Source organism: Acanthopagrus latus, chromosome 15, assembly GCF_904848185.1.
Source record: "Acanthopagrus latus isolate v.2019 chromosome 15, fAcaLat1.1, whole genome shotgun sequence".
Taxonomy (NCBI): domain Eukaryota; kingdom Metazoa; phylum Chordata; class Actinopteri; order Spariformes; family Sparidae; genus Acanthopagrus; species Acanthopagrus latus.
Window position 1 is genome coordinate 6,293,759 of NC_051053.1, and position 26,659 is coordinate 6,320,417.

The following is a 26,659-nucleotide window of genomic DNA, read 5'->3' on the forward strand; positions in this document are numbered from 1 at the left end:
AGTGCGTCATCAACGTGCGACAGTTTTCGTCACTATCCGTCAGTCGGCAGACGGGGCGAAGGGCACGAATGTTGTAACACTCGAAGTGCCTCAGATTCGTTCATAAAAACGATTTTTTTTTCATGTCAGCTTTTTTAACCTTAACAGTGAACGACGACCTTCTCGGTGTGATACCACCCGGTGTCCATGCTAACTTTTCAATTTAACAGCCACTGTCATATCGAGGAAATAAGGAAACGAGAGGATCAGGCAACCCAGCGAAGGAGACACAGTAACACACTTCAGGCGGATCTTTGATGTTATCGCTCCTGTAACACCCTTGCTATCCTGTGAGTATCCCTTTTTAACACGAGGGTTGCTGTTGTCTCTAAATCTAACCTTAACTTATGTCCCACCTTTGCAAATCATGGCGAGAATTAAGTAAGTTTGAGTGCCATGATGATGGTGATGATGATGATGATGATGATGATGTTGTTGTTGTCTTGTATCAATACCTGATCCTTATCACATGGGCATTTACAGTATGTTTCCCCATATTCTACAGCCATGGATGTGGCAGATTCCTGAGCAGGAAGCATGACATCAGAGGCTGCGGTCTCCACACCTCCTGCCATAAGCAGCAGCACACCTGCCAAGAGGGACTACTACTGGCTTCGCTCCTTTGTAGCTGGAGGTAGGATCTGACACACCAGTTTGCGTCATCACTTTCTTGCTCAAAGTGCAATCTGACACAAGGACACGTGTTCAAGCCTCTGTGACTGCAGGTCTCCTTCGCTTCAATGTCCCCTGCTTTCTTTTGTGTCTCTGAAACTGATGTATGCACAGGCATCCAAATGACCAGAAGCAACCGGTATCATTTCACTTATCAAAATGCTCATTGCAGGATTGTTACAAAAAAAAAAAAGCTGTCCCTCAGCAGCAGACACATGTTGATCTCGGTGACAGTATCACTTAGAAACCATACCATTATTGGTATTTTCCCTGTCATAGCATACAAAAGTAATCAGCTATGAAACTGTACATTGGTCAGGCAAGGTTTATTGTCCACAGTGACTGAAGTATAGGAGCTTACACTGACAGCTGCTCTGATTCTTTTCCTGTCCTTGAATGTGCACTCTTCATTTCCAGTGCTGACCTGTGCTTAAGCAACCTACTGAATGTCTACGGGCTCAGGAGATACCAGTCCTCTGTTGACACTGACCTCTGATCTCACCGTTTAATGTAACAGACAAAACTAGAATTTTCCTTACAAGAACAAACAAAACACCAGACACGTGAAGCAAAAGCAAGAAATAACACAGTCAACCACAGAGTGACATGACATACCCAACAATGTTGTTAACATACCAACAAAAATGCAATCAAATGATCCTTCACTTAAAATCACATGATGGTTCTATTTATATGAATGAATGAATTGTGTGTTTTTTTTTTTTTTTTATAAAAGTTTTATGTTAAACATGCATGGGCAAAATACCATGGTATAGATACCAAACACCCCAGGATTAGAGTGCAGTGTACACATTTTCAAACAGAATCCATAGATCACTGACACACGTTTACTATGTAGTACTGAAAACAATCAGTGTGGAGAGATTAAAAGTTTTGTCTTGTTTTTGTTCAGGTGTAGCAGGATGCTGTGCCAAAACCACCATCGCCCCTCTGGACAGAGTCAAAATTCTTCTTCAAGCCCAGAGCCCCCATTACAAACATCTTGGTAAAACATCAATAGCCGAACATGGAAAAGCAGACGAGTGTTTGTTCTCACACCTCTGTGCCACATGAGTGAAACCTCTGAACTTTTTTTTTTTTTTCCCCTGCAGGAGTGTTTTCCACTCTCAGAGCTGTGCCACAGAAGGAAGGCTTCCTTGGCTTGTACAAGGGTAATGGGGCAATGATGGTCAGGATATTTCCTTATGGAGCCATCCAATTCATGGCCTTTGATAATTATAAAAAGGTACAGTATATTTGCGTGGAATAATACCGTCTTTTAGTAAACATTGCAATAGAGAAAGAGGTTGTCAAGGGACATGTGATCTGCTGTTATGTGGTCACAGCATGTGTTTATGCCATTGTGCTGCATGTGAAGTGAAACACAGTGAACGTTTTCATCTGTAAATTGATATTATTGGTGAAACTGTCGACCTTTGTTTCCTGCCTGCTAATGCAGATAATGATTTTTCCTTAACAGCTGCTAAGTAAACAGATTGGGATCTCTGGACACATCCACCGCCTTGTGGCAGGATCTATGGCAGGTATGTTATTGTTCTCATTGATAAGACCTTTTATTCAGTGGCAGGTGGATATCAGGTACTGTACTGGCATAGACATTGCACCTCTAACTCAGTCCTCTCATGTCAATTTAGTGACTCTTAGCAGTGCATGCATTGTTGTTTCTTCCTCTTGTATCGTAGTTAATGTCTGCATTTGTCACTTCAGCACAGACTTTCTCATTCTGTCACAAATGCAGCATTACTGAGATGCAAGTAGGTGCCATGCTTTGTTATCGTGTGTTATTAAGTCTTGAAGTAAGACATTAAAGTGTTCAGTCTGCCAGCTCACTTCGATCTGTATAAAGCGGTGTGGAAGGCGAAAGTCAGTCATGTGAATTTGAACAAAGCCAGACTACTTTCACTGTCTTTTAAATCTGAGTAAATCCTGTTGAAACATTGTCATAAATTCTATGTCGCTGTATTGTTTGTTTGTTTGCGTTCCCAGGGATGACTGCGGTGATATGCACCTACCCTCTGGACGTGGTCCGAGCCAGACTGGCCTTCCAGGTGACAGGATTTCATCGATACACTGGAATCGCCAATGCCTTCCACACCATCTACCTTAAGGTGGTTATCAGCTTCTCAAACACACAGCACAGTCTTCCCAAACATTGACGTCTTACATTAAAATGCATGAAAATCAAACGCCCTGTATGACTTTGAATGCAAGTTTTTTTTTTTTTCTCAACATTGTTAATAATTTATAGCATATCGACCTTAAGTCTAGAAAGTTTGGAAAACGCTTATTTGAATAGTTATATTTTCAAGGTCAGGACTGTGCGTCAGTTTGAAGTAATCCTTGAAAAATGTTTGATTTTCAACACATACTGGTGTTCCATGTGTACTCTCGGGCTGCCCAAAGCCCCAGTCTCTGATATTTGATTTGGCCCACCAGACGTTTCTCGAGAAAAAATGTATTAAAAATAGTTACAACCTCATAGCATCTGAAATGCTGTTTATTTTTTGCAAGGTTGCTCTTTCAAATATGTATGATCCCTAATTATTAATATATTTTTAAAATAATCTGAACATGGCAGGCAGAGTGAATTAAAAAAAAAAAACACTGTTTCAATCAAAATCATGGAAAAAAAAATATTTTTCACCTGTAAACTATTTAGATCAGAATTAGAGAATGGATCACAATAATCAACATGTGCTTTCTTTTGGCCTGTGGTCCAAGTTTCATTATTCATGTAAACCAAAAATCTTATACTATTTTTTATTAATTTGTTGTTTCCTGACCCTGAAACTGGTCATCACTGGGTAGCAGACAAATTGATATTTTCTCAGTAAAGGAATATATAGTAGTTTAATGATAGTACTTTCATAGTAAGATTTGAGTAGTGATGATAAAGGCTTAGAGAGTCGGCAACAGGCCCCACTGTATACAATAACATCTGTGTTTCTTTTTCGTGAAGGAAGGGGGTGTCTCTGGCTTCTATAGGGGACTTACTCCAACGCTTATCGGAATGGCCCCTTATGCAGGTGATTATATTGCATAGACTGATGCCACTCTGTAATTGATATTATGCAGAACAGCGTTAGATGTCCTCCCTCACCTGGGCAACCGTCAGCTTGACTCCCGTTTTCATCCTCCAGGTTTCTCATTCTTCACCTTCGGCACCCTGAAGAGCCTCGGCTTGAAACACTTCCCAGAGCTGCTGGGTCGCCCCTCCTCAGACAACCCCGATGTCCTCATCCTGAAGCCCCAGGTTAACCTGCTCTGTGGGGGGGTCGCCGGAGCCGTCGCTCAGACAATATCGTAAGTGCAGGCGGCGTGCGGTCAACAAGCTTCAAGCACAGGGCTCACATAAACGACGGCTGGCTGGTGTTTGTTATTGACTGTGAGGATTTATTGTCGGCTGATGTGTCCCATTGCGTTTCCTCTCACTAGATACCCTTTGGATGTGGCGCGGAGAAGAATGCAGTTAGGATCCGCGCTTCCAGACTCTGATAAATGCGTGTAAGTATCACCACTGTTCCTGCTCTCCATATTACAGTACTGTAACCAAGATGGGCTGCTGTAGATTACACCTGAATGAACACTATACTGTGTACATATCTTGCCATTAGAACTCTGCTCTCTCTTCTTATACAAACAGTTGCTCTAGCAGTGTGTTCTCATGTGGAGTGATTTGATTTGGAAGTTAAGTAGGGACATTATGATGTAATGGATGACCCTTTTTAAAAGACAAATGAAGGAGAAATGATTGTAACACTGAGGGTGATAATAGAGATGAAAACAGTCTTGCTCAGTAGTGTCTTACACAGCATGGTGCCGATGAACTTCATAATTTCATGAGTAATGGGTTGAGTGCTCATCTACCTACAGAGGTAATTGGCACTTGCGCCTGTTCTGCAGAAGTCATTAGTGCACCTCTAATTAGGGGAGTTATTTAAAAGTGGATCTGTTTACTGTAACCTCAGGCAGGCTGTACTTCTCTTGTAGTGATCTGGGGTCTGTAATGAATTTTCTTATGTCTCTTTATCTCTCTTTTGCTTGGGGTCTATGTTTTTATTGAAAAAAAAAAAAAATCAGACATAGAAAAAAGGAGCTATGGGAGTTGGGATACAAGTGTTTTGGGTGTTAATTGAGGAGTCCCCTTTTACAGTGTTTGATTCCACATTTGGTTTGGAAGGTTGTGAAACGCGTCCTAATAATTCGATAGAAAATTCCAGAGCTCAAGGGGTGCTGTGTACATTAGATAAAACATTAAAGCAAAGCTTTAAGGAGCATGAAGGCCTCTGAGCTGCAGACAACATAGCGCTCATACCTTTACAAGTTCACCTGCCCTTCCAAACCACGCTCATTGTTCTTGCACTATCTGCTTTTCTTTGATACATCAGATTTTTAAAGAATGCGTTCACAAGAGTTAGTACGTTAGTGTCCCGAAATGTCATGTGTCTCGTACCTGTTTTTTGTGTTAATATGGCCATCAACAGAGTTTACTCTCCACATAGCACAGGCTGACCTCGACAGCAAACTCGATTCACCATACATGTATGATGCCTGTAATGCTGGTAATAAATACTGCAATATTGAATACTTTATCAGCTCAACATTTGGTTAGCTTATAAAGAGAAAAACTGTGGAGGATGAGGGATGCAGCGATTAACTGATTTCTCTATACAACGTAGTTAAAAGCGGCAGAGTTTTGCAACCAGTCGCACCGAGTGTTGCTGCTGTCACCCTATAACTTGACATTTTTAATAATAACAGGTTTACAGTGAAGAAAACTGAAAAGATTTAGACAGCTGTTAAAAGCAAAAGCCAACACAGAAATGATGTATGGACAAAATAAGCCAAACCCTTAGTTAAAAATGATCATGTGATTTTATACATCCGTAGTGCTGTGAAATAATTTACTGCCTTACATTTGTGAAACGGTGAACCTCGGCTTTTTACTCAGATAAAAATTGTACCATCAAACTCACTAATCATTGCTCGGGACATAATATCATCATGTGTAGGGAAAAAAAAAGAAAACATGAAAAAACTAATGTTTATGTTTTTTGCATTTATTTAAAAAAAAAGTGTATCATTTCTCGTCTTGCATCTGAACAGATCGCTGAGGAAGACCCTGACGTACGTGTACACCAAGTACGGGATCAAGAAGGGACTGTACCGAGGCCTTTCTCTCAACTACATCCGCTGTGTCCCCTCCCAGGCCGTGGCCTTCACCACCTACGAGTTCATGAAGCAGTTCCTCCACCTGAACTAGTCGCTTGTCTTTATACCTCCTGAGTGGTCGCGCGGATCGACGCCACCGCTTCCTTCGTAGACTGATCCAAGGCTCACTCGCTTCGTCTTAAACTTCAGACTGTGGGAATTGCCTATTTCCCCTGGGTTCACTGAAGGCATCAGGGAAGCCAGTTAAGCTGGAAAGGGAAACTGGTTATCAGACAAAGAGACGCTCCATGTCTGTCCTGTTTCATTCCCTCTTACTTCCTGTTTTTGTAACTCGCCACCTCTAAGCAGAACTTTTACTCACATGTGGCTTGAATTTGAGCAGCTCTCTCATCAGTGTCTCCATGGATACGGTGGGGAAGCGGCTCGTTTGGTCTGGCCCGGCTGGGACGGCTGGACGGCTGGCTCGGGGCAACGATATTCTCTTTAACAATGTTGTTAGCAACACCACAACAATCCTCCGATTGTGTGAAAGTCCCCTCAAACACAGATGTCCACACTCTCACATCTCGCCTCTTTTTTTCTTTTTCGTGGCCTGGTGACTTTAAGATGGGAAACGTCTTCAAATGAACAGTTTCTTTTTTAGCTCTTTCTTTTTAAAACAGTTAAATTCAACAGCTGCTTGTTTATCATATCTTCCTCTTTCTACTGACTCGCTCATTTTAGAATAATCTAATGATTTATGGTGTTTTGTTTATTCAGGGTTTAGTGTTTCTTCAATTTTGCAGTGCAGTAACTTTTGCAGAAGTCGCAGTTTGTGCGTTTGTGTCGTCTCTAAAAATCAAGATAAAAATGCAGGAAGTTTTTGCGGTTCACATGCAGGTTTTTTTTTTGGTTTATTTTTGTTTTATAGGTGCACAGACTGATGCGGCACATGATTTAAGTTTAAATGCCAAACTCTTGAGTGGAGCAGTTACTGTATGTATTTTCAACTGCTGTAAAACCTTTGTTTTTATATTGGTTAATGTGCAGTCGGGTGTTTAGTCTGTAGCTTTGATGATATTGATGCTCATCTTTAATAAGAAATATATTTGGGTTCAGTGTTGAGATGTTTAAGATGACTAAATGTGGATGTACAGTAGGTCTTACACGTCTGGAGGGACTCAGGAGAAATTTGCACTTGATCACCGTAGCTGTTTCTTCTTATTTATTGATTGAGCGAGCTGTTGCCACTGGGTGGCAGCATTGAGTTTATATTATTGTTTACTGTCAGAGCTGAGCACAGCATTCATATAAATCTCATACATCTTTTATTGGATATAAGTCAGATTAGGATCTTTGTAATATTTTTTAGTCTTTTGTTTAATCGAAGTTGTCAGATTGTAATATGCTGTCATTTTAACCTTATTACTCACTGGAAGTACTGTATGTCTTTTTTTTTTTTTTTTACAGCCCCTAGGAAAGCTAAACGTTAATTACTGAATGAACATGTTGTTAAGTGCACTGCAGGCCTTCAAGTCACTGTCGATGTTTGCGTGAGCCTCATCAGTTTGTCGTACAAACGCCGTCATTTTTGCCTTCCTCTGCGTCCGATGTCTTACTTCACCCGAGTGATTAATGTGTTTTACTGATGCACACACTTCAGCTGTTGGATCACTGTCCGCGAGCGGCAGTTTACCACCAAAGCTGCAATGAGAAGTCAATGGAAAGAAAATTAAGCTGCCAACTTTGTTCATAATCCATTAATCATTTTAGTCATTTTTCAAACAAAAAGGTCGAACGTTCGCTGGATTCAGCTTCTTAAATGTGAGGATTTGCTGCTTTGCTTTGTCATTTATTACATTAAATGAAGAGTCTTTTGGTTTTTGGACCGTTGATGAAGACTTAACTTTGAGCTCTGGTACTGGTATTTGTCTAATTTTTTAAAACATTTTTTGTTGACATTTTATAGACTCACTGAATAATCCTAAATGTAATAGGCAGATTAATCGACAACGAAAGTCAATGTTAGTTGCACCCAGAGACAAAAACACAGCAGCAGCCAGCAGTCAGCGGAGCATATCAGTAGTTTAGATACGACCCCCGCTACTTGTGAGCTCTCTCTTACAAATGTGGGTACGATTCGAGTACTAGGCGAGTGTCAGATGTTACCGTGGCTTGCAAAAGTGTTCACCCCCCTTGGACTTTTCCACATTTTGTCATGTTACAGCCACAAATGTAAATGTATTTTAATGGGATTTTATGTGATAGACCAACACAAGTTGGTGCATAATTGTGAAGTGGGAGGAAAATTATATGTGGATTTTAAAAAATAAAAAACAGAAAAGTGTGGCTTGCAAAAGTATTCACCCCCCTGAGTCAATACTTTGTAAAACCACCTTTGGCTGCAATGACATCTGCAAGTCTTTCGGGGTAAAGTCTCCAGCGATGCACATATAAAGACTGAAATATTTGCCCATTCTTCCTTGCAAATTAGCTCAAGCTTAGTCTGATTGGATGGAGAGTGTCTGTGAACAGTAATTTAAGTCTTGCCAGAGATTCTCAATTGGATTTAGGTCTGGACTGTGACTGGGCCATTCTAACACATGAATATGCTTTGATTTAAACCATTCCATTGTAGCTCTGGCCGTATGTTTAGGGTTGCTGTCCTGCCGGAAGGTGAGCCTCCGCCCCAGTCTCAAGTCTTTTGCAGATTCTAACAGGTTGTCATCCAAGAGTGTCCTGTATATGGCTCCATCCATCTTCCCTTGAACTCTGACCAGCTTCCCTGTCCCTGCTGAAAAAACGCATCCCCACAGCATGATGCTGCCACCACCATGTTTCACGGTGGGGACGGTGTGTTCACGGTCATAGAATTTTGCATTTAGGCCAAAAACTTCAATTTTGGTCTCATCTGACTGGAGCACCTTCATCCACATGTTTGTTGTGCCCCCCCACATGGCTTGTGGCAAACTGCATGGCTTTGTTTCAACAATGGCTCTCTTCTTGCCACTTTTCCATAAAGGCCCGATTTGTGGAGTGCATGACTAATAGTTGTGGACAGATTCTCCTACCTGAGCTGTGGATCTCTGCAGCTCCTCCAGAGTTACCATGGGCCATGGGTGAATACTTTTGCACACCACACTTTTCACTTTTTTTGTTTAAAAAAAAAAAAAAAAAAAAAACATGTATCATTTTCTTTCCACTGCACAATTATGCACCGTTTTGTGTTGGTCTATCACATAAAATTCCATCAAAATACATTTACGTTTGTGGTTGCAACGTGACAAAAAGTTCAAGGGGGAGTGAATATTTTTGCAAGCCACTGTATCTCTAAACAGGGTCTAGTGTCAGACAGAGAGACAGCTGCGACTGGGGACGATGGTGTCAGCAGTTGCAGAGAACCAGTGAAGGCAGCATGTGTCATGGTTCTAATGCATTCATTGAGTATCTGAAGTTGTCATTAACTTGCTGTTTCATCATATTGTGATGGCTCAGATTTATATATACTGAGAGCTCAGATGTACTACTGAACGATTTGAAAGCTGTTTGCTGTAGAGGAAGAGGGGCGTCTATAAGGCTTCATTAAAGCGCCGCAATTGGATTGCTGTCACCCATCAACCGGTCCCAAAAACCTTTGGACGAGCTCCAAACATCTGATCCCAACAATGGACTTCAGATTCATAATGAGAAAGGGTGTCAAGCTAACTGCAGATATCTCAGCATATAATTCTCCCAAGAGCCTTCAGTGTAACTCTTGACTGAAGTGTATGTAACAGTAAATTAACTCCAGTATCCAATTGTGCCTACATGCCCGGGCTTAAGAGTATAATCAGGCGCACTCACTGGTGAAGAGTGGCAGCTACCGATGGGGGAAACGAACTACAGTTTACTTCCTTTTTATGGCGCCACTCATTCGTCTGCAGCACCGCTGCACGCACAAGCTTTCATTCACTGCTCCTTTGATTACTGTGTTTGGTTTCAATGACGTGATCTTTCAATGTCACCGCTGTTTTTTTTTTTTTGTTTTTTTTCTCTGTTTAGAAAGCAGCAGCTATCCCTGCTGCACACTGCAGCAGAAATATTCACAATTTATACATGCAAATGTAAGTTATAGTAGGCTGTGCTTCCTGTTCAGGCTGTGTTGGATGTGACTCAAAGAGGACTGAACAATGAAAATGTCTTTAACTTTTTTTGTTTTCTCTGTTTTTACATGTTCAGCTTCAACTGCCTTGCTTTTTGTTAATTATTCAGTCTCCTCATCAAAACGGTAACAACGCTCGTGTCTTTTTTTATGCCTTTGAACTGTTCTCACCTGAACGAGGGCGCAGTAGCTGACTTGAATGAAATATTTTCAGAGAGAAAAATTCAAACCCCTGAAGCAGAAAGGTGGTGGATTCCATTTACATCTTTGAGTTTCACACGTACAAACTCACCGTGAATATTGATGTTGATGTTGACTTCAGCAGAGTGATTAATGCGTTTTACTGATGCAAACACTCCAGCTGTTGGATCACTGTGTATGAGAGCGGGGGTTCTCAGAAAGCAGATGCCTTGGAACAGTGGTTTCCAACCTTTTTGGCTTATCTATGTTCAACCCCAGCAGTTTACAACCAGAGCTGCAATGATAAGTCAGTCAACAATATTGAGAAATCTCAATTTTTTTCAGAATCCATTAATCATTTTAGTCATTTTTCAAGCACAAATGTCGAACACAGCTTCTTAAAAGTGAGGATTTGCTGCTTTGCTTTGTCATTTATGACAGTAAATGGAAAGTCTTGTGGTTTTGGACTCTTGGTGTGATGAAAGGAGCAATTTGAGGGGATAACTCTGAGCTCTAGTACATTGTGACAAGTATTTTTTTGTATTTTAGACTGTTTTCAACTGAGCATCGAGGGGGCATTAGCTGACTTGAATGTCTTTTAAATTACAGAAAAATCCTCGTGGAGCAGAAAGTGCTGGATTCCATTTCCCTCTTTGAGTCCCACACGTACAAACTCACCGTGAATATTGGTGCCGCTGTTTTCACAGAGGGACTCTATGATTCATTTGCATTTATTTCGCTGAAACCGGAGTACACTGCCCGTTGTTTTCCGATGTCATGTACTGATTTGACTGGTAAATGTGGTGTGTAAAAGATGTGCGGGGCGGTGGGGGCGTGGGGCTCCTCGAGACAGGGGCGTGGATGACCCGGGGGAACATATGGAAATGTTGAATGAATATGATGTATGTCAGGATAATAAAGGGAGAGAGTTTGTCGATGTTATCGTGCTTACTTTCATTTCACTACAATTCAACCAGGATCCTTTTTTTTTTGTTTTAGTTGCTTCCCCTTCCATTGTTAATGATTCACAGAAAAGAGTTAAGACTCAAAATGAAAACCCGGTCTTTCTCTGCAGGAGTTTGTTTTATCATGCTTCTATTAAACGATCTATTAACTGACTGCAGACAAAGTTGGTGAACTTGATATCGACTCCTGGCACGAGGCACCTTTTCTTGTGCCCAAGCTCACATCTAGGACAGGCGGTGGCAGAGGTGTAGGAAGCTTCTCAAAAGTCTAGGGAATGGATGATGTGGTGGTGTTTTTTTTTTTTTTCGTTCTTATCTTGATCTGCAGTGTTAATTTTTTGCCATGATTGTTATTATTAGTACTTAGATTATCAAAAATCACAGTTACATGTCAGGATGTGGTTATTATAGACAGATTAAATATTTAACTGTCATGTATCATCACAGCAACAGCGTTACATACATTAGCAGCTGTAAACACATAAAAAACATTATAAAACACGTCCTGTGGTTTGGTGCCGACCTGTATACTGAACATATGAGGAGTAGTTAACGTTTATAATCATCAGAGAACGTTACAGACGTTGTTTTTGGTTCCTCTCTGTTGTGTGAATGTGTAAATGAGGCATTAACTTATAGCACTTTAGGAGCTTTATAAAGTTCACTTCATTGACTGTATTAGTACACAGGGCTGATCTGCCAGCGACGTATCACAGCAACGGGCCAACCACAGGGTCCCCTTTAAACGCAGGGTGCAGGTGCATATTTTGGTAAATAACCGCCGGTTCCAAATAAATGTTGGGTCTAATTTATTTAATTTTTTCAAGAAGACGTGACCACTGAAACTGCACGTTTTTCTTCTTCGCCTTTTTCACATATTGTGCTGCTTTCTGTCAGTCAATATCACACTAGTGATCGCCATGGCTCCGGTGCAGCAAAAAAATAAAAAGTACAACTTGAAATTCAAACTTTCTGTCTTAGGTGATTGAAACAAATAAACTCCCCGGCTATTATTTGGTATTTTACTGTAGTTCCTGCCTCATCAGCACAAGCTGAACAATAAATCTAACACAGCAAGAGAGGCAGGACTTAAGGCAGAACAGCCAGTCATCAGCCGGTCAGTCCCAAAGCCGGTATCATGTTTGAAGCAGCAACAGGACAGGGAGGGGAGGAGGAGAGGAGGCACAGCAGAGAGCAGACACAGAGCAGCCAGAGAAACTCAGCAACTGTAGTGAGGTGTTTATGCAAAACTGTGGAAAAACTGCAGAAAAAGTGTGGGTGTTGAACCCTCTCACCGGGAAAAGAGCGTGTTAAAACACCCACATCCTCCAGGGGGGCGACACCCCTGGACGGTAATATTATATTCTGACCTCATTTACAGTCTGAGGGCGGAGATCAGTCATACCAACGAGGTAGGGGAGTGCTTGTCCGTGTCCTGCACCTCCCTCTTCAGTCTGATGACACTTTTTGTTAGCGTTTGTGCAAGAGAAATGGGGAGAGGTTAGAAGTCAGTCAGTGAAAGAAATTTGAGCAACAAACGGGAAACTCACCTAGCCCATCTTCAGAGGGGCATTCGGGCAGTCTTTCCTCATCCTGTGAGATCACCATGCCTTCTTACACGGTGACCGTTTCCACAGGGAGCCAATGGTTCGCGGGGACGGATGACTACATCTACATCACGCTGGTGGGCACAGAGCGATGCAGCGAGAGAACACTGCTGGACAAGCCTCTGTACAATGACTTTGAGAGGGGGGCGGTAAGTGATGTTACAGTGCCGTAGAGATGTGAGGCCGACTGCGTTACAAGCTGCATTCAGCTGCTGAGCACACAAACGGTGCATGCACTGAGGTAAAAGAGGAAGAAAAAATTACAACAAGGAAGGAAAACAAAACTTGTATAATAGGGAAAACACTGAAGTCTATTTTCAGGAAATGTCTGCTGCTGTGAACGTGAAATGTATCTTAATAGAAAATAAAAGCAGCCTTTTTCTTTTAGGATTTTAGTGATGTAAAAGTTAACTGGTCAGACAGCCTGTGTCTCATCTTTTACATTTGGCTAAACTCTGTTTGGCCAATTTATTCCCCAGTAATTAAACTGCTGCCATCAGATTTTTCTCTATGTCTAGTTGCAGATACACTACCTTAGGTTTACTGGGAGGGGTCTAGGGATGATAACTTCATCGTACTGTATATTTGTACAGTGATATTTCCAATGAAAAATTAAGGTCTGAGTTTAATGTGTTGTACCACTCAACCTGACAAAAGAAAACATGTTGAGCTAAATTATATGATTTTTACAACACAACATTAAGCTCTAAAGACATGCTATGTATAAATATGTATTAGCCTGCAACTTGAAAACATGCCATTTAAAAAAAAAAGTGATACTGACACAAGTTTAGCCTGTCGGATTCATATAGACGGGCACGAAATGAACATTTTTCAGTTTGAAATAAAAAAAAAAAAAAAATCATGTTCATAAGAATTTCCATATAATTTCACAAACTGATTTTAACTAATACCTATACAACTCAAGTCCTGATCTTTTCCTAAACTTAAAGCAGAAACAGACAACTTTTGGTTGGCACAGGTGTCGCAAAGGAACCATGCCACCGCTAACGACCTACTTATGCTCAGCGCCCTCGAAAAGTGAAATGCTGAGATGTACTGAGGTTTTGTTACCTCCTTATCTCATGGAACAAAAAATTTGAACCGTCTCCAGTTGCACTGGTTAGAAAAAAGTCATGTCGGTGGTGAGATGAACAGACTTGGATGGATTGACTGAGTTGGATGACACAATATCGGCAATCTCATTTGAGTGAATGCCTGTCCGTTCTCTCGTGGTTTTACCCAGTTCTCCCTCACTCTCCCTCTTTACCTGCTCTGCTTCCTCCATCAGTGGGAGATTCCCCAGTTATTCCAGTTGTTCTGTCTTTACTGGGGGATAGCGACCGGAGAAAACAATGTCTCTTCCTGTTTTGGTTGCTCAATGGCCGACTTGCTTTGAGCTTGACGGCAGACTGACTGAGCAACCAGTGTCGACTGCCAGTCCTTGATGTTGTTAATATACATGTGGTAATAACGTGTGATATAAGGCAAAACTGAGAGTATGATTCAGTGAATGGCACTATTTCCTCCAGGACATGCTGTACATTCACCTGCCTGCTGACTAAATTGCAGGTGGACTCCTACGACGTGAGGGTCAGCGAGGACCTGGGCGACATTGTGTTGGTGAAGATCGAGAAGAAGAAGTACTGGGTGCACGACGACTGGTACTGCAGGTACATCACAGTCAAGACCCCATCTGGGGAGTACCTGGAGTTCCCCTGCTTCCGCTGGCTGGTGGACGAGAAGGAGGTGGTGCTGCGGGACGGAAGAGGTACAGCCAAAAACAAAAACAAAAAAACAAGTGTAAACATGGCCCTCCATGATGCTCCATCCCTCACTCTGTCTTCTGTCTGTCGTAGCACATCTGCCTCAGGATGATAAGACCAGCCTGGTGAAGCAGCACAGGCAAAAAGAGCTGGACATGAAGAGGAAAACCTACAGGCAGGTTCACTCTGCTGCACATGTATGTTACAGGAGGCCGAGGCCGCTCACTTTTAACGCTGCTTGTCCTTCTCAGGTGGAAGGAGTGGCAGCCTGGCTTCCCTATGAGCATAGATGCTAACAGACACAAGGACCTGCCCCGGGACATCCAGTTCGACAGCGAGAAGGGAGTGGACTTTGTGCTGAACTACAGTAAGGCGTACGTGCTCCCTCCAAAGTCCCGTAAGCAGATTTTCCACTAGTTTTGAGGAGAGCTGGCGGCCTCTCAGCGCGGAGCACAGGTGTTGTTTCTTTTTTGTCTTTTTTTTGTTTTCCAGAGCAAAGCTTTCACGTCGCCACGATAACGTGCTTCTGTTTTCTGTGCTCAGGACAACCTGGAAGAAAACAGAGGCGTCATTGTGTGTTTATCACCAGGGACATTTGCATTTGCGCTTCTTTCATGCGGGAGCGCGAGCCCGCACGTAAACACAGAACACAAGCGCAATGCACCACGCAGCAGCGCAGGACAAAAGGCAGAGAGCGCGAAAATAACAAAACTCAGAAGGGTGTCTGATAATATATCACTCGCAAAAAAGGAGAAAAGTGGTTGAGATGGAAAATGAGTGAGGCAATTTGCCACGGTGAGCTTCCAGAGCTGTTCGCAGATGTTCTGCCTGTTTGTGGGCAGAAGTGGCCGAACGGCAATTTGCATTCGATGCTGCTCAGTCCGATTTCAGACACACTTTGATGCGACTGCGGTAACAAATATGATAACGATGATGAGTGTAAGAGTGATGAAGACGATGACGACGATACCTGTGACTTTCCAGAATAGAGAACCTGTTTGTGAACAACTTCATGCACATGTTCCAGTCCTCCTGGAGCGACTTCGCAGACTTTGAGAAAATCTTTGTGAGAATCAAAAACACAATCTCAGGTCAGCCTCACATCTATTCTATTCTATTCTATTCTATTCTATTCTATTCTATTGTTGTCAGGGATAGTAACTTAGTACATTTACTCAAGTACTGTACTTGAGCCACTTGTACATCATTTGCATGTTTCCATTTTCTGCTGCTCTCTATTTGAAGCAAATATTGTACTGTTCACTCTATTACATTCATTTGATAAGATTTCATTTGTTACTTTGAAGACTGCAGGCTGCTTCTGAATACTTGTAGCACATTTGTCCATTGATTTATTTTATTGGCAATTGAATTTTAAAAAAAAACAACCCAAAAACAAATGGTCATCGGCCAGGATAATCAGTCGACCCATGGAGTGTGTTTATTGCCACAGAATTAGGTATCACCTCATTTTACAGGTCTGCAAATTTCATGGCAAGCAGGGGGTAATTATCCAGAAGTCGGCAAAATGACCCTCAAATTGCAGCCATAATTACCAAACAATTTATTTAAAATGACCCCAACATGATTCAGTGATATTCTGCTATTTTCCCACTAACAGTTGATAGACACCTGATAATTCATTTAACACATTTCCAGGAAACTTCCAACCAGTATCTCCTTGACTTCTGCCGACTGTCCAGTTTAATGTTCAACTAGTTTCTGCTCTGACTGCCCCTCAGCAGGCCTCTCAATTAAAGTGAATTGTGGCAGCTTAATTTGTATTAGTCTCTGCCCAATTTTGGCAGGCCAGTAAACTGAGGGAAGGGGAAGATATGATATTAAAAAAAATGAGGTGATTATTGTAGTAATTGGGGGTAATCTCAAATAGATTTGAAATGAACCATGAAACTTGGTGAAGATCTGTGGAATTAAATTGTTACCAAAGATTGCTTTTGATTTGACTATTATATTACATCATCTTATATTACGTCATCCAGAGTATGTGATGCAACACTGGAGAGAGGACTTCATGTTTGGGTACCAGTTCCTGAACGGCTGCAACCCTGTAATAATCAAGAAGTGCACCAAACTTCCTGAGAAGTTTCCTGTCACTCATGAGATGGTCTCCGTCAGCCTGGAGAGAGACATGACTCTGCAGGAGGAGATAGAGGTAAACATGCTTGTGTTTGTGCGAGTCTATTAAATGTTCCATATGTGAGATAAAATCGTGCACTCTCGACTTTTTCTCCCACTTACATACAATGTAAACCACTGTTCTGGCTCCAGGCAGGTAACATCTACATAGTAGACTACGAGGTGTTAGACGGCATCAGTCCGAACTCCACAGACCCGTGCACGCTGCAGTACCTGGCAGCTCCCATCTGTCTGCTCTACAAGACTGCTCGGAACAAGATCCTGCCCATCGCCATACAGGTACAGTGATGTTGAGCATGTGCTGGTGCACCAAGAGGGAAACATTTTTTTTCCTGCTTCTCCTTCATCCTATGTGTTTTTTTTATTCAGCTCGGCCAAACTCCGGGCAAAGACAACCCGATCTTCCTGCCCACCGACGGTCAGTACGACTGGCTGCTGGCTAAGATCTGGGTCCGCTCGGCTGATTTCCATCACCACCAGACCATCACCCACCTGCTCAGGACACATCTGGTCACCGAGGTGTTCGCCATTGCCATGTACAGGCAGCTCCCTGCTGTCCACCCTGTGTATAAGGTAAACCTCTGATTCAACTCGTGCATCGACTGATCAGCTGACCGACTGATTGCCTGACTCACGGACTGGTGTTCTGTCTCCCAGCTTCTTATTCCACACATTCGTTTCACCATCGCCATCAACACCAAGGCCAGAGAGCAGCTCATCTGCGAGTGTGGCATCTTTGACAAGGTGAGATTCCGGGCAGAGGGAAGCGGGTCGACCGTTTCTGTTCAAGAATTAATGAGACGGATGATTTAAAAGGAAGAGGAAAAGAAAAGAGAGGGAGCACTGAAGCAGTTGTAACCTGCTAGTCTTTTTTAACCTCAGTTTTTTCTTCAGGTTTGTGTAAGACCTTGGTGCATGTTTGTGGTGGGCATTTGGGAATCCTCCCTTGAAAGGATGTTTTCTGTTTTTCAGTGAAAAAACATGCAGTTTAAAACAGTTTAAGACCAATTATACCACCATTAAGTTTACATAGGAAAAGTAAGAAAGTTGAATAAACAACACCCAAGAAGCTTAATGATAAAACTCGCCAAATATGTCCAAGAAGACTAACTACAACCATTAGGCCTGTGCACAATATGTCTTGTGTTCTGCGGCTAAACCTCCTAATGGTTGGGAAAACCCTGCATTACACACAATCAAGTGGTCACAACATAACAAACTCCACTCATTCATTATTTTTTCTATTTTACAGCTCATCGAGGCTTTAATTATTGAGTTGGAAGCAAACAAAAGTCAAAACAATGAGCAAATTACGAGAAAGAAATATGGTTATAAAGCCCCCAAAGTGCCTATCCATTTCCCCAAAAAGAGCATTCAGTAATGGGTGCTGAATCTCATGCATACATAGTAAAGGGAGGACGGGATCACAGTCATCAGCTGCAGAAATAGTGCGATGTTGCGTTCTGTCCTCCCTCCTCATCAAGGCAAACGCCACAGGTGGAGGTGGTCACGTCCAGCTGGTCCAGAGGGCCGTGAAGAATCTCACCTTCAGGTCTCTGTGCTTCCCGGATGCCATCAAGGCCCGCGGCATGGACAGCAAGGAGGATCTGCCCACGTACTTCTACAGAGACGACGGCTACCTGGTGTGGGGGGCCACCAAGAGGTGAGCGACAGCTCTGGCATGAGTGAGAGATGGCACAGGCGAATAGTTTGTGCGTCTGAGGGATAAACAGGGAGAAGTGTGGGAACATTTTCTGCCTTTGTGGCGCGCGAGCGTCAGAATTTCAAAGTGAGAGAAGGTGCTGTGTTTTCCACGTCCTCTGTGTTTGACTGCTGTCCTGTTTTCCTTCCTGGCAGTTTTGTGTCTGATGTGGTGCATATTTACTACACCAGCGACGAGGCGGTGCAGGCAGACGAAGAGATCCAGGCCTTCATTAAAGATGTGTGCAGCTTCGGCATGCAGGACTTCGATCACTGCGGTGGGTGCACATGAAAGACGTCCCGTTGATGTCACTTTTCTTCAAACGCAACAACAGCAACCAATAAAGTTTCTCACTCCCGTTTAATAATTTATGACTCAAGGACTTTCTGCAGAGGACAAGTACGGCAGGGAACAGACAGCACTATAAATTCAAATGTGTCCCTACAATTCACTTATGGTTTGAGGGGAAGGACAGGAAGTCACAGGAGTCCGATGGTGTCACTTGCCGAGCGCCGGTGTCGTAAGGCCCTTCCTGAGTTTCTCTGTTTCCTGCTTGTGTCCACTGTGCACGGATGTTTCACAAAGCAACCCTTGCGAAAGAGAAAAGAAGCAGAATTTCTGTGACGATCAAAGCTCACTCTTAATTTTCCAATGGTCTGCCATCTGTGCACAGAGTTTCCCAAGTCCCTGAAATCCCGAGAGGAGCTGACCGAGTATCTGACTGTGATCGTGTTCACCGCTTCAGCCCAGCATGCAGCCGTCAACTTCGGACAGGTGAGCGATAGATCGTCAATCAGTCATTCAATATCATTATATTATATTCAAAATAAAAGAAAAATTCTAAGATATCATTTCCTTTATTAAAAATTACATTTTAGATTTATAGGTTTGTATTCTTATAGATGAATTGAGATGCATTGTGCAGGTAATTATCACTGTTCACTTAAACAGATGGTTTGTGGAGGTATTCATGTTGTTGATTTAAGTAAAATTACCAGCAGTGATGGAACATAACCAAGTACATTTACTCAAGTACTCTACTTCATTTTTTTCAGAATTTTAGTGCTTGAACTTTATTCAAGAATTAGCATTTTTTGCCACTTAATACTTCGCCTCCACTACATTTTAGGGACAATTAATGTATTGCATTTAACTCCACTTCATTTATTTAACAACTTAAGTTACTCAGCCGATTACAACGCCGCAGCGGTTTCCTGCGTTTTCAAATTAATTCATTTTAGTAGCGATCAGATAAAACAAAAAAACATTCTGATAATCAGAAACATTCTGAATATTGGATCTGATACTTGTCCAGGCTGATCATCGGCTGACCGTTATTATATGGTATGTACATACTTTTCGATATGTATAATTTGTTGTCACTTTTACGTTTGATACTGAAGTACTATTAATATCAGACACTTGAGTACTTTTTAGAACACAAGATCAAGTACCAGAAACAACAGTACAAAAATACTCCACAAGAAGTCGAAATCCTCCACACGCTACTTAAGTAAAAGTATTACCAGCAAACTGTTCCCAAATATCAAAATTGATGGCACTGGTTCTGCAGACAAATGGGGCTATGACTCATACAGTATTACATTACATTATTTAGAAGTTAAGACTGATGCATACCGTTGGACATTGTGCAGTATGACTGGTGCTCCTGGATCCCGAACGCTCCATCCACCATGCGAAAGCCCCCGCCCCACAAGAAGGGCCTGGCAGATGTGAACTTGATCATCGAGAGCCTCCCTGATCGAGGACGTTCCAGCTGGCACCTGGGGGCCGTCTGGGCCCTCAGCCAGTACCAGGAGAACGAGGTACAGAGAGGGCACTTCGTGTCCAGACACACGGGCAATCACACCCACGTCTTGGTCCAAACACACAATTTCTAATTTCACGAGAAGCTTCCCTCTGCTGTGACACGTGCTATTTCACCCCCCTTCAGTGTGTCTCCAGGCTGAATGACCAGTCTCCCTCTCCTCTCCCTACAGCTGTACCTGGGCATGTATCCCGATGAGCACTTCATCGAGAAGACGGTGAAGGAAGCCATGGAGAAGTTCAGGAAGCAGCTGGCGGAGGTCACCAGCTCCATCAAGCGGAGGAACGACGGAAAGAGGCTGCCTTACTACAACATGTCCCCCGACAAAATCCCAAACAGTGTCGCTGTCTGAGGGGGAGATGACCTAACGTTACATTTTGCAAGTTCTGCTGATATTACTGTGAGAAAAAGTTCTATTATGCATATGCGCTGACAGAAAAGTCAATTTGCAAAACTCAAACTTTGCTTTTAAATTGTTTGTTTTCATTGTCACTTATTTGGTTGAAAAATGTTTTAAATGTTATTGCAGAGAGTTCCCAATAAAAAATCTTCTCATTTGCAGCTGTAGCGAGTCATTTCTATCTGCCAGCGTGCTTTTCCCAATCGATGAAGACGACAAGGACACCCACATGTTAAAAGTAACTTAATTTTTATTTGGTTGTTCTTTTTAATTCTACATACTTTGTTCAATAATGGGAAATTAAACTGAAAACACATCAATATTTCTTTTTAAAAACATAAGTACTTTTACCAAATTCTTTACAGTTACTATTCCAAAGTAAATTCACAGACAAACTTGTGGAATGATATCATAAGACAGGGGAACAGTCATATATGTTCAAGTCCAGTCAGTAGTAAACAAACGTAGCTTTATGCAAGTCACACTTCTCCCAGACACGACTGAATTTAAGCGGCGGGGTGAAGACGGAGAGAAACCGAAAATACTGGGACAGTGAGGCTGATCGATAGGCTTACACAAAGAAGGAATCAGTTCAAAAGTAAAGATGAAACTGCTCGCAAAAGTGGCCTCAATCTTTATCAGGACTACATCAAAACATCTGTCTCAGACTTCATGAAAGGAGCCAGCTCCTATGAGTAGGACGTGGAGGAAAAAAAAAAAAAAAAAAAAAGCTACAGTCCATCTTTAATCTTCCGGTCGGAGGAAACTATAGGTGAAATGTTTCAAATTAATGCTGTCGTGTAGGTGTGTATTCTGCATCGGGAAAACAAAGTTGATCAAGCAGTTGAGAAACTGAGAAAGGAGAGCCGATATTCACGTTTAAGGTTAAGCAAACAAGTTGTTTTTTTTGTTTTGTTTTTTTTCACAAGTCTAGTATCTGAAGTGCGGAACAAAGAGCGAAGGGTTTTTATGCCTGGGACGAAAAAAACAAAAACAAAGTGTAAGTTGCATAAAATTACTAATGAACGGGGTTTATAAATGAACAAATTGTACTCTATTTTCTTTTAAAAATAAATACAACACAAAATGAAGAAATAAATCTTTTTCATACCCAGAGGGCACCCTGGACATTAAACACCATTACATAACTATAGAATAGAATAACAACAAAAGGGTAATTGCACTTTTTATCTGTCTAATTGCACTGAGCCTTGCGGGAATTGAAGTTTCAGAGAAGCCTCTCGTTACTGGGTCTTTAATCCAACTTGACACGCGAAACGACTCCCTCGGCTCATATTACGTATTAAAATTATATTAGACTCCAGATCTCAAGTCACCATGGGGCATATACACAAGTACAGTATGCATTGTTTGCAAAAAAAAAAAAAAAAACCCAAAACAAAAAACAAAACAAAAAAAAAACACAAAGCGCAGGTTTCATTTATTGCTGCTGCTGCTGAGCAGTAATCGTCAGGTATGTTGTTCAACCATCGGTGTTCACAGACAATATACTGGTATCAAAGACAGTTTTTTTTTTTTTTTTAAAAATGTGTGTGTTGCTGGAATGGCTGTGAGGCTCAACATGAGCCCGGCATCGCTGTGCTCCCACATACACAAAAGCACTTACAATGACTGTAAGCCCAAAAAAACCCACATCGCCCTGAGAAATCCACTGCTGCCCACCTCCGACCGCACCTTCAGCTCCCAAAACCAGTGGGTGGCGCCCAAGTCAGCCATGGTGCACTTCTTTAACCACTACAAGCAGCACGGTCTGTTTGCTGATGACTTGCAGTGAAAGTGTTGTACTGATACCAAAAAAAAAAAAAGAAAAAAAAGCCTCCTCAGCTGGGCTTCACTGTGCTTCTTTCGAGAAATGGAAAAAAAACCAAAGAAACAAAACAAAACAAAAAAAAAGAGGTGTTGGAACATGTCGTCCCATTTGAGCCACATAAGACCGGATGTGAGAATTAACACTTAATGAAATGAGAGGCAACAAGCTGGCTGTCTTGTGATTAAATACCAAAATAGCCATCCTGCAGCATGTGATCAGAATCTGGCAGGAAGAAACGAGACACTTTCACTGAATTCGAGACGCCTGCTCATCTGAAGTGCTCCTGACACCAGATGTTGCACCTCATATTCCTGAAGCGCGGCAGCGGATTGAAAATATGCAAGTGCCAAAAATCGAGCCTAAAGCTTGCTGTCAGCGGCCTGATTTAAAATCCAGGTCTGCCTGGCTGCTTCTGCCTGGGGTCAGTCAATGCACCGCCTGCACCATGGGAGCAACAGGGAGGCTGCAAACAGGCAGCTGTGGATTTCTCAAGGCACATCCCGTGATTAAGCAAACAAATCAACATATTAAAAACTGCACATGGAATATCACACTGTAAATACTGTGTCATTCACATGATAGAAAAAACATGAACAACTCCGTTTATGCCCAAAGGCTCTCGTTATGATCTCAAGACATGGAAATGAATTCATTTCCTGTGACCAGTAAAAAAAAAACATTTGTTTGTTTATTTTATTTTATTTTATTTTTTTTGTGTATTTTATTCGTTTTTGTAGCATTTTTTAAAAAGTTTACATTCTCAAAGCCTTCAGAAAGTTCACGTTTGGGGTAGAGAAATCATGTGGCTGGATTTTCCGTCTTCTGCATTACAGCGATTAGCTCCTTTTTTCCTGTTTTTGACTAAAACACTCACATCTCTTTCGGCATGATTCCATGTTTTTTTTCCCCGACCCCAGTTCCTTTTTTGTCATCCACAGGAGGGTCAATATATACGTCTATGTGCGAATGAGGAAATGCAACGTCAAACAAATGTGTTTGCCTGTGCTCTCCTCCATGTACAACAATGTGAATTCATATCAAAGAAAAACAGAAGAGAGAGAGGACAAGAGGGGATTTGTTTTGGAAACTAAAAAAACAAAAAAAAAAACCCAAAAGTGCTTCGATGCGTGTCCAGATCAAGGCCCGACCAGCTCGGGGCCGACAGACCACGGCGACAGAGATGGCAGTGGCTGGAATGTTCCAGAGATCCGATGCGCGGCGCTACATACTGATCCACGGCAGGTTAGCCCCGAGACTCACAGGAGGTAAAAACGAACAAATCTAACAAACCCACGAGTAAACAAACCACACATCAGACACGTGTAGACCTCCAGAGCCGTTTGTGAGTCCGTTTGTCTCAGTCCTGCTCTCCCAGAGGTGTACATACAAGTGTGTGCGTGTGTGTGTGTCCATGTATGTATATGTGTGTGTGTGTGTGTGTGTGTGTGTTTGTGTGTATAGTGGTATGCTCCGGGCCTCTTCAGACATTTCCGGTTGAAACAGTCAGGTCCTTGGAAAGGAAAGAGGCGAGAGTGTGGATGGAGGGCGAGGGAGGAGGGAGGGGTCAGGTCCGACAGGAGGAGTTGTGGATGGGAGAAGATAGTCGGGGGTCCGTCTGTTTCTGTGGGTGGAGTTTTAGGAATATAAGATGACCGGCGGAGGACAGTGGGTCAGTCTGGGATCAGAAGAAGGGGAGTGTCTGGTCGTTCCTCAGTCCTCAGCATTTCCACGACGGCTCGTTTGTGTGTGTAGTATGAGCGGGACAACCAATGGCATGGACCGAGCGGTCAGACATGGAGCACCTCCATACTGTAGTCCTCTGTCTCTGTGTACTGGGAGGAGTTTGTGTCCGACTGGGTGGGGGCCAGGGCCTCCTTGTTCTCCAGACTTGGCTCCAAGAGCGGCGGCTTCTCCAGCGCCAGCTTTTTACACGTGTCTGGCCGGTTCTGGACGTATATGACCCGGTTGTAAGCCTTGAGTCTCCTCCAAAGGTGGATGTAGACTTTGCACTGGACGTACATGAACACCAGTCCACCCGTGAAGCCGATGGCCACCACCACCAGCTTGGTCCAGAAAGGCCATTCCAGGATCCCTGAGGGAGAGAGGACAGAAAGAAAAGAGACGTGCGCAAGTCAAACATGGACGTCTTTCTCTTCACTGCCTCTGATCTCACATGTGACAAAAAGAAACTACTAGAAAAGTTGGAGCAACAATTTAAAATACATAAATAAATAAGACACTACAAAGGCTTTACAGATTGGCGATTTGTGGTGAATTTACTAAACCGTGCAAAAACATTTGTGTGTCCCCTGAGGCAGCCGCAGCATTTCTGCAAATTGTAAAAAACCCTAAGACACAAGGCTAAATAATTTGCAATTTTGGGAAGTGCGCATATTTATGACAAGCTGCAGAGTCATCCAAAACAAAAAATTAAGTGGCGGAAAAGGGATCTTCTTAAAGAAAGAGAAAAAAAAAGTCTATGTTCTTTCAGCCGACCTTTAACCAATCAGTCTCTCCATGCTAGCTATTAGATTTCGTGTAATCGGAAGAAAATGAATGCGAGAAAGGTCTGCAGACGAGTTAATAAAATCCACCCTTGAGGAATGAAATGCAAAAATTCCCCTCGTATAACAGGAGGAACACCAGCTCACACAAGGCAAACGCAGTATCATCGGTGTGGTATTAACTGTGCCTATGCAGGTATGCAGCATCTGTGTCTAACTTTATGAGAGGAGATTAACGAGTGAGGATGGCAGTACGCTCTGTTTTAATCAAAACCCCAACAGACACACACACACACACACACACACACACACAGTGGAGGGACACTGTCTGTCTGGCTCTAACGGTGAAGAATTCTTATCCTGAAAGCGAGGCAGGAGGGAAAGGGAAGGAAAAGGGGTGTAAAGAGCAGTTTGGAAAAGAAGAGGACACAGCGGACACAAAGGCTGACGGGGGGGGGGGGGGGTCAAAAGGTCAAAGTTGAAATGTTTACCTGGGATTCTTCCGGCTGCATGAGTAAAGAAAGTGTAAGTATCATGTATTACCAGAGACACACAAACAGGTTGATAGAAAAAAGCGCAAGAAATTGAAAGTAAAAGACAAATATTAACAGTTGCACACTTTACGATGCATGCAGTCACAAACACTGAAATGGGCACCACAAACTACAGCAGACGATGGAGCACATTTCAAGTGTATTCGATGCGATTCGTCTGCTGCCTGCCCTATCTTTGTGAGCAAATTGAGAGCAAAAGATAACCCCGGTTCTGCGGGACTTGGCAGTGGGCAGTCAGGACGTCTGGGAAATATTTGGCATCACCATGGTGATTGAACCTGACAGTCCTCGGGGACTCTAAACAAGTGTGAATCATCAGGTTGGGCTAAACAGGCACAGGCTGCTCTCCCATCTGTACGCTGTCTCAGAGGCGCCCCGACACGCCAGCGAGGAATGAGTGGCAGCAGACGTCGTGCCAGCGGACGGTGCAACAGGTCCTCGTGCAAGCAGCCGAAGTCCATTTATAGCCCTGATGGCGAGAGCGCGGCGCTCTGAGGATGACGCCGTTAATCTCTCCGTAACTCGGGTGCTGCTGACCACTTTTGGTGAAGACGGATGCAGAGGAGCGGCCCGGCCACTAGAGGCTGCTAAAGGGGCTTTTAAGGCTCTGAATCACCGTGGAGTCGCTAACTGGCTGCAGCTTCTTACAGTCCATGTCAGCAGGAGGTTCCAGTCTGGCACATGCACACAATAAAACAAACAGTTTGGTGACTAAAATCTGAAAGGCAATCATGGGGCACAACACCTGCCCTGATCAGGAAACAAAAGAAAAAAGGAAAATAAAAAAAGCCTGTGAGGACATTTCTCTTTCCTGGTTGCTGGTGTTCGTTCAGATTCTGTTTGTTTGTTGAGGCCTTAGCGAGATAACCGCTGATGTGATCACAGTGAGTCAGCTAGGATTGTTTTGTTGTTGTCCAAGTGGAGGGCTTTAACAAAAAAAAAAAAGAAAAGAAAAAAAAAAGCAGTTCAATCAGTATGTTTTCAGATAAAATGAGTTCAGTGGTCGATTAAGAAGAATTTGCCCGAAAACTGCCAGTTCCAAGCTCTGGAATTAAAGATTGACTGCTTTAACTTGTCTTAAATAAAAGGGATCTGAACACCACTGACTTTAAGACTGTTGTTCTGACCAAATAATCAATGT

General features: G+C 42.7%; 3 protein-coding genes across 5 annotated transcripts in view; 2 read left to right on the forward strand and 1 right to left on the reverse strand.

Annotated features, from left to right (window-relative positions):
* The first annotated feature begins 2 nt into the window (after nucleotides 1-2).
* On the forward strand, nucleotides 3-8,294 carry slc25a16 (solute carrier family 25 member 16). Of its 2 annotated transcripts, none has more exons than XM_037123309.1 (10): nucleotides 3-329; nucleotides 523-673; nucleotides 1,625-1,717; nucleotides 1,824-1,957; nucleotides 2,192-2,255; nucleotides 2,719-2,840; nucleotides 3,692-3,758; nucleotides 3,873-4,035; nucleotides 4,168-4,236; nucleotides 5,839-5,995. In XM_037123309.1, exons 2-10 carry the CDS (start codon nucleotides 577-579, stop codon nucleotides 5,993-5,995), a joined length of 966 nt encoding a protein of 321 aa, XP_036979204.1. In that variant the 5' UTR covers nucleotides 3-329; nucleotides 523-576. The 2 variants fall into 2 exon arrangements, with proteins under 2 accessions (XP_036979204.1, XP_036979203.1); XM_037123308.1 differs by having other exon boundaries at nucleotides 7-329; nucleotides 545-673; nucleotides 5,839-8,294.
* Nucleotides 8,295-12,642: 4,348 nt separating this feature from the next.
* On the forward strand, nucleotides 12,643-20,790 carry alox5a (arachidonate 5-lipoxygenase a). Of its 2 annotated transcripts, none has more exons than XM_037124812.1 (14): nucleotides 12,643-12,925; nucleotides 14,349-14,547; nucleotides 14,636-14,717; nucleotides 14,794-14,916; nucleotides 15,527-15,633; nucleotides 16,543-16,715; nucleotides 16,832-16,978; nucleotides 17,069-17,272; nucleotides 17,357-17,443; nucleotides 18,184-18,362; nucleotides 18,557-18,678; nucleotides 19,075-19,175; nucleotides 20,057-20,227; nucleotides 20,402-20,790. In XM_037124812.1, exons 1-14 carry the CDS (start codon nucleotides 12,776-12,778, stop codon nucleotides 20,579-20,581), a joined length of 2,025 nt encoding a protein of 674 aa, XP_036980707.1. In that variant the 5' UTR covers nucleotides 12,643-12,775; the 3' UTR covers nucleotides 20,582-20,790. The 2 variants fall into 2 exon arrangements, with proteins under 2 accessions (XP_036980707.1, XP_036980709.1); XM_037124814.1 differs by lacking the exon at nucleotides 12,643-12,925 and adding an exon at nucleotides 14,120-14,243.
* A 71-nt stretch (nucleotides 20,791-20,861) lies between these two features.
* Nucleotides 20,862-26,659, reverse strand: part of march8 (membrane-associated ring finger (C3HC4) 8) — an 89,547-nt gene continuing 83,749 nt past the window's right edge. The window contains 2 exon segments of the mRNA XM_037123729.1: nucleotides 20,862-24,621; nucleotides 25,456-25,470. Of these exon segments, the coding sequence (XP_036979624.1) occupies nucleotides 24,248-24,621; nucleotides 25,456-25,470 (389 nt within the window). The 3' untranslated portion in view covers nucleotides 20,862-24,247.